Below are 6,909 nucleotides of genomic sequence, written 5' to 3' on the forward strand. Positions count from 1 at the left end.
ACGACTTGAGCACGATTCTCTGTAACACCATTATTATAAACCTAGAGCTTCCAACTTAAAATACTTGGTATATGGTCATTGAAACTGCAGAATTATTGCGGATGATTCATCCAATATAGGAGGAGAGTATTGGAAAAAGAATGGTTGGAATTAGTATAGCAAACTTCAAATAGAACTAGACAACTTAATTTTTGAAGGCCTATTCCCTAGTCCCCCACAATGACAATAACTATTACCAAACACATAAAGATCTTTCTCTTTAACGTTATTATCAAACTCATAACAACAATAATGCTTTCATAAATGAGAAATGTATGTACCATGATTCCATGAATCTAGCGTTCTACTTGTCTACCCTTGAATATTAATCATATATGCTCGGTCACATTTGCGAATAATGTTTTTAAGGCGGAAATGTGGAGATCATTGGCTGAATCGAAGATGAAAATTGTCAAATACAAATTCTTATTTGTGACTGCACTATTCCGTCATAAGTATGTCTCACAAGGAGCAAGTGGGAGAGTAAGTCGGACTATGGGAGGACAAGTAGGAGAGAGGTTGTGAGAGGTTTCAAGCTTGTAACTGTGACAAGCAAAACAATCTGATTGTCAAAATATAGTAATATTGTAAAAATATTGTTTTAGCAGTCGGTGCTTTTATATATAAAAACAATTAATTAATTGAAATAATGACAATTTAATCAATAAAAGGTAAGTAGAGTGTCTTACACTCGACTCTTACAAGTTACAACGTGAGACGGTCTTATTCTATTATATGTGATGAAAATAAAGGCCGTGTACCTCCAGGGTGCGGAGTATAGACATTAAGTTCAATTCCCGGAATGCTCATGTTCAATTCCCTGTTCTGATCTATACTCGGAATAAAACATGCAAAATGTCAAATAGGGTTGGTACTATTAGGGCCGTCGGTTCTAGTAGGGTCAATAGAAGTTGGCTCATCGTACTATTAGGGTCGGGAGTCGAGACTATAAACAAAGCCCCGTTTTGCAAAAACCACTTTTCCATATCCGATTTGTGTTAGAAAATTAGTATTCATTGTCATTTCATATACTCCGAACTATATATTGTATACATATAATTACAAATTACAAATACACCGCGAAACAATACATAGGGATCGGAAAAAGAAAAGGATTATGTGCAACCCGACTCGACCCTCTAACACCAAACTAAAAGTTTGGTTGGGTCATAGACTATAAGAGCTTAACAAGACCAACAATACTCCAAATGTAGCCGAAAAAACTTCTTGCTCGAATCAAATCCTGCCAATTTTCGTTTTCTCTCATTTACGAGTCAAGGGTCTCGTCCTCCGTGTCGTCCAGAGGAAAACACGTGTCTTCACCACCGGTGTTCCAAAGGAAATGAGCGTAATTGGCAGCGTAGAAGGAGTTAGTAGGGTCCGCCGAGATGGCCTCTAAGTAGGTTTCCTCTGCTGCCCATAAGTCGTTCCTCGCTTGCCACAAGAAAGTTGCATATTTATTATGTGCTTCAGCATCTTTTGGTTCTACTCCAATTGCTCTTTTAAAGTATTTCTCAGCTCTGCCACAAATAATATACCAAAATAAATCACATCAGACTAATTCTTTATTCCACTGCTAATTCAGGAGAAATCATTAACTCGCTTTAACGACAATTACAACAACAACAACAACAACATTAGAGCCTTAATCCCAAAAGATTTGGGGTCGGCTGACATGAATCATCCTTTAAAACCGTTCATGGGTGAACGCACATCTCAAAATGCGAAAAAAATAGAAAAGGCAAAAATGAAAAACAAAAGGAAGAGCGAAACATAATACAAAGTCGAAGTAAATTTATAGGCTTTAACGACAATTATGAAATCAAAATCAATGGGTGTCGTATATGACTCGCTAATTTTTCCGATGATAACTCAGACTTCGTAAATTTTCTGGCTAAGCCACGGCTAAACTAGTTGGTAAAGGAGAACTCATTGAGGAATTTTACACATGAACATTGCCTGATTCTTGGGTCAGATTCATCACTTTAGTCTTTCATTTCCTTTTAAAGCTGAAAAATCTTGCAATAAAGGAGTATATGACAAAAATTGCTTTGTACTTTTATAAGAGTACACTGCATTTATACAGAGATGCAGTTTTTTTGTGTCATGTTTGTCATAGCACAACAAATGCTCAACCACATGACACATTCAACAAACTATAATTGATAATTTGACACATACCTATGGTTGTAGTAGTTGTAGTAGTACAACTGCAACACATGGTCTTGACTCTTGAGATATTTTTAGGAGCCATACTAGACCACAAGACAATAGAACGAACTCGAAATTGATATAATGTCACCATTAAGACTCGTGGTGGTCGACCTGACAAAACTAACTCGACTTTAATTGACCGACAAAACTAATCCGACTCTAATTCGGCCAAGTTTATACGTAATGTATTGGGTCACGAATCACGATTACTAAATGCACCACAAACAACTCTATCATCAAAGAACCCCACCTCTACAACACACATTGAACTCCAACAAAATGACAATAAGGATAACATAGCAAAGTCACAAAGTTGAGTAAAACCACACTACACTTTGATTCCCACTAACTTAGAGAAATTGATATGGTGTCACCGTTAAGCCTCGTGGCGGTCGACCTAACAAAACTAACCCGACCCTATTATATGTAACGTATTGGTGGGAATTGGGTCACGAATCACAACTCATGGTTACTAAAAAAATGCACCACAAAGTTGAGTGAGACCACACCACACCACACTTTGATTCCCATTAACTTATCGAATTTGAAATTGATCTAATGTCATCACTAAGGCCCGTGGTGATCGACCTGACAAAACTAACCCGACCCTAATTGACCATCCTACTTCTCAAACATATTATTCCGTTGCACATACAGTTGCATTTGCAATAGCCACCCATAGGCCCCTCGAGGCTCCATCCAACCCGGTTTATGCCTAATACGTATCGTATTGGGTCACGATTACTAGTTACTACACCAATGCACCACAAACAACTCTATCATCAAACATCCCCTCCTCTACAACACACATTGAACTACAGCAAAAAAGACAATAAGGATAACATAGCATATAGCATGAATCAAATCATCATAAAATCAAACAATCAAACAAAACAAATCAAATCAAAATATCAAATCTAAAATTAGAAAACACAAATGAAACCAAACATTTCCAAAATCAGTAAAACAATGCAAAAATATCAATAGCAAATCTAGCAATTATACTAGTATGATGACTGTATGAGTACAGTAGAATTATACCTGTCAAAATCATGAACAACAAGGTAGAGGAATTGAGCATAATTAGCCAAGAGCAAAACATTGTTAGGCTCTTGAGCTAGCTCACTTTGATACAACAACTCCGTCTTGAAATAATCCTCGTAATCATCCGCCGCCACTTTCACCGTCACCGGCGAAACAAACCGCTTAATTACTTCATGTTCCAGTGATTTATCCCTAATTTGCACCTGCATTCTAGCAGCTTCATCTAAGATCAAATTCCACGTCGCGGTCTCATCTTGACCGGAAACCGACTCCTCCTCACGCACCGCCGGTGATAAACCGTCCGAAACAAACGGACGGTTGACATTCGCCGGCGTTGCGTTCATCCAACCGTCCCCTTCCATTCCGCTCGCCACCGGCTTGTACTTATTCCCACCGCCGTTATTACCTCCAACCGACGTCGTTTTGGCATTGCTCCCTGACGTCACGGAGAATGACTTAATCGTCGTAATTGAAGTGAACTCTCTCTCCTCCGACGCTACAACCGTCGACGGAGGCGATACGGCTGCGAACGCAGCCGAACTCGACATCGAATAAACCGTAAAATTCGCAAGTAAAATCATAACGTAAACCATTAGTGTAGGAGTATGAGAGAAAACTTGCTGAAAAAGCCAAACAAACGACGCGTGCATTTCATTTTGAACTCTTACTAAAATTCCTTGCAAATCTTCGAGAAATAATTGCTCTCGCAATTGAAGACTAACGGTATGTAGCTCTCTTATGATGAACACCATTGATGAAAAAGCTTTCTTCACTGAAGAGCTCGCGGTTTCGCTTGCTTCGAATAAACTCTGTTTCATTTGATTCTTCTTCAATTTTATCATTCGAAGCGAAATCGGAAGATCAACGCAGTTCGCCTTCATTTCGATATTCATCGGCGAGTCCGACTGAGTTAACTGAGTCGACTCGGACGATTCGCCGGCGATTTCGTCGCCGAGTTGGAATTTCAGCGATAATTCCTCGATTTTTCGAGAGAATTCCTCGTCGCCGGAGGAATACGATCCGTCGAAGTTTGCGCTGCAAACTCTACGGATCGAGTAATGTGATTGTTGTTTCGTGGTGTACTCCAATGAGCGAGTTCTACTTAGCTTCGACGACATCGTTCCGAGCCAAGTCGTTCGAGGAACTGAAACGGCGTCGTTTAGCGTTCTGTTGATTGGAGACCATTGCAAGCATGGCGCCGCCATTTTTGTTTATGTTTATGCTTTCTCTCTCCTCCGATTCCAAAAAAATAGGAGGTAGAGAGTTTGACGGATAAATTTTTCGATTAAATTTGGCTGATTATTTCCACTTCTGCACAAAATCAAAGCAAATTCCGGTCAACATTAACTAAATCTAACACATATTAAAAGTCAAACCGTCTTACCGCCTACAACGACCTTATAATAATCCTTAACCTCATTTTTATTGGTATGTTTTAAGGTCGTTGTAGGATGTATAATGGTATATTTGTTGACTAAAAATCTCAAACTAATTAAAATATGCGTGTGTATAAGGTTGTTGTAGACTATAGAACGTATTTACTTAATTGCTCCTAGACTTCTAGTTGTAATTATTTACTTGAAAAAAAAAAGGTAAACAAATAATTGAGACGGAACCAGAATAAGTAATCGTTAGTGGCAAAAGTGTAGCAATATAGGCGTGAAAATGGGATCGAAATGCATAGAGAAGTGTGAAACTTAGAAATAAGAAAACAAAAAGTTGATTAATTTTGTGTATAATAATGAAGATATTAGGATGAGTAAAGGGAGAAGAGGAGACTCACGTGAGAAGAAGACGGAAATGGACGGTGACGGTGAAGGTGAAGGTGAGGAGAATCAGGCGGAGAGGAAGGAAGAGTCTTGAGATTTTATGGACACGGGGGAAGTATGAGAGAGGGAGAGTGTGAAGACTCAAAGAGTATCTTGGGTATTTATAGTACGCGTAGATTTTTAGAGCAAGTGTTACGTTTGACTATTCGCACTCTAATCTTTCCTACTTCTCTTAGTTTGATTCGGTTTGGTTCAGTTCGGTTTGATTTGATTCGGTTTAGATTTAGTAAATTGTTAACAAAATTCAATTTAGATTAGTAAAAACTAGTGTCAATCCCGCGTGAATGCGCGGTTTTTTTAGATAGGAATATTAAAGAAAATACTCCCTCTTATTCTATATATTCTTCTCTATTTCCTAAAACGGATTATTCAGGTTTTCTTCCCCTTTCTTATTTTGGAAATTTTTACTCTTATTTTATTCATTTATCTCTCTTATCAACAAACCTCACTCAACTCTTTTACTCATATTTTATTATTTTCCATAATGTTTTGGCTCAACCATTTCTTATTTAACTCATAATTATTCATCCTTTTCTCCAAAAACCAAACCCCACCCAACTTTTTACTCTTATTTTATTCTTCTCCTTAATTCCCGTGCCCACAAACAATGGGAAGAATACATAGAATTGGAGGGAGTAACAATTATACAACTGTTATTTAACTCAATTTTAAATTTTAATTGTAAAATTTATTATTATTAATGTTTTGTATTAATCGGTTGAAAAGGAATAGTTTAGTATATTTCGGTTGTAAAAATAATACTGTATAATAAAAGTTCTGTAATCAAATTCATTTAAGCGGGAAAATTTGGAATATCTCTTATTATTTTAATATGAGGGGGATTATTTATTTATTTTTTTGGTCTAAACCATCCGGTCATCCGAACCACATTGGGCCGACTAATCCGGATTTCGGGGCGTGTCCAAGGATTACGGTATTTAAACTCCTCCCAATCGCAGTTGTGGGGGATCGATCCGCAGACCTCCCTACCAAGCGCAACCCCATGCTACTACTGCGCCAACCAACGATTGGTTGAGGGGGATTATTTATGATGTGTTCATATATACAATAGGTGATAAGATATGAAGTGGATTAGAGGATTTGGACAAGTTAGAGAGCTGATCATTTGTCCTATTTAATGTTCTACTTCGTATATTTCATGTTCTAATATTTGCTCATGGGACAAATCATTACATTGATTAAAAAAATACATCATTTTACTATTATTATCAAAGTGTATATTCTGTCGTAAGATAATAAGATTGGACACAAACGTAGAACATACGATCTAAAATCAAAATAATAGCCACATGCTAATAATCAAATATATATACTTTTTGTTAATAATCAAGTGGATTTTCTAAGATAATAAGAAGTAGGATTAATAATATGTCATAAAATAGATTATACTTTTTTTCGTCCTAGAAATATACTACTACTAACGACACTTAAACTATACCAATTTATAGCATAATTGCCTATTTAAAATTAAAACATTTAAATGAATATTTGCGTTGTTTGAATATAATTGCTCCGTTCCAGTCATTTTTATCATTTCCTTGAATTTTCTTTTCATTTTGATTTATTACGTGATGTTATATTGAAGTGATGACGCGTTAAAAAAGAAGTAGCCTTTGTCTGTGTGATAAGGACATTTAGGTGAATTGATCACGAGATTTTAGCCTTCCATAATACGTTAGTGATGTTTAAGTGTCCAAATCATTAGCATTAATTAGCTAATTTTATCACATAATGCCTCAATATTTTTGCATTTTACGTGCAA

The 6,909-nt window shown here is 36.8% G+C and overlaps 1 protein-coding gene across 1 annotated transcript; it reads right to left on the bottom strand.

Annotated features, from left to right (window-relative positions):
* Nucleotides 1-1,002: 1,002 nt before the first annotated feature.
* LOC141637563 (uncharacterized) lies at nucleotides 1,003-5,201 on the bottom strand. The gene is made up of 3 exons (XM_074447063.1): nucleotides 5,081-5,201; nucleotides 3,295-4,608; nucleotides 1,003-1,559 (listed from the first exon to the last, which is right to left on the bottom strand). Exons 2-3 carry the CDS (start codon nucleotides 4,500-4,502, stop codon nucleotides 1,307-1,309), a joined length of 1,461 nt encoding a protein of 486 aa, XP_074303164.1. The 5' UTR covers nucleotides 4,503-4,608; nucleotides 5,081-5,201; the 3' UTR covers nucleotides 1,003-1,306.
* Between the last annotated feature and the right edge of the window lie 1,708 nt (nucleotides 5,202-6,909).

Source organism: Silene latifolia, unplaced genomic scaffold, assembly GCF_048544455.1.
Source record: "Silene latifolia isolate original U9 population unplaced genomic scaffold, ASM4854445v1 scaffold_119, whole genome shotgun sequence".
Lineage (NCBI taxonomy): Eukaryota > Viridiplantae > Streptophyta > Magnoliopsida > Caryophyllales > Caryophyllaceae > Silene > Silene latifolia.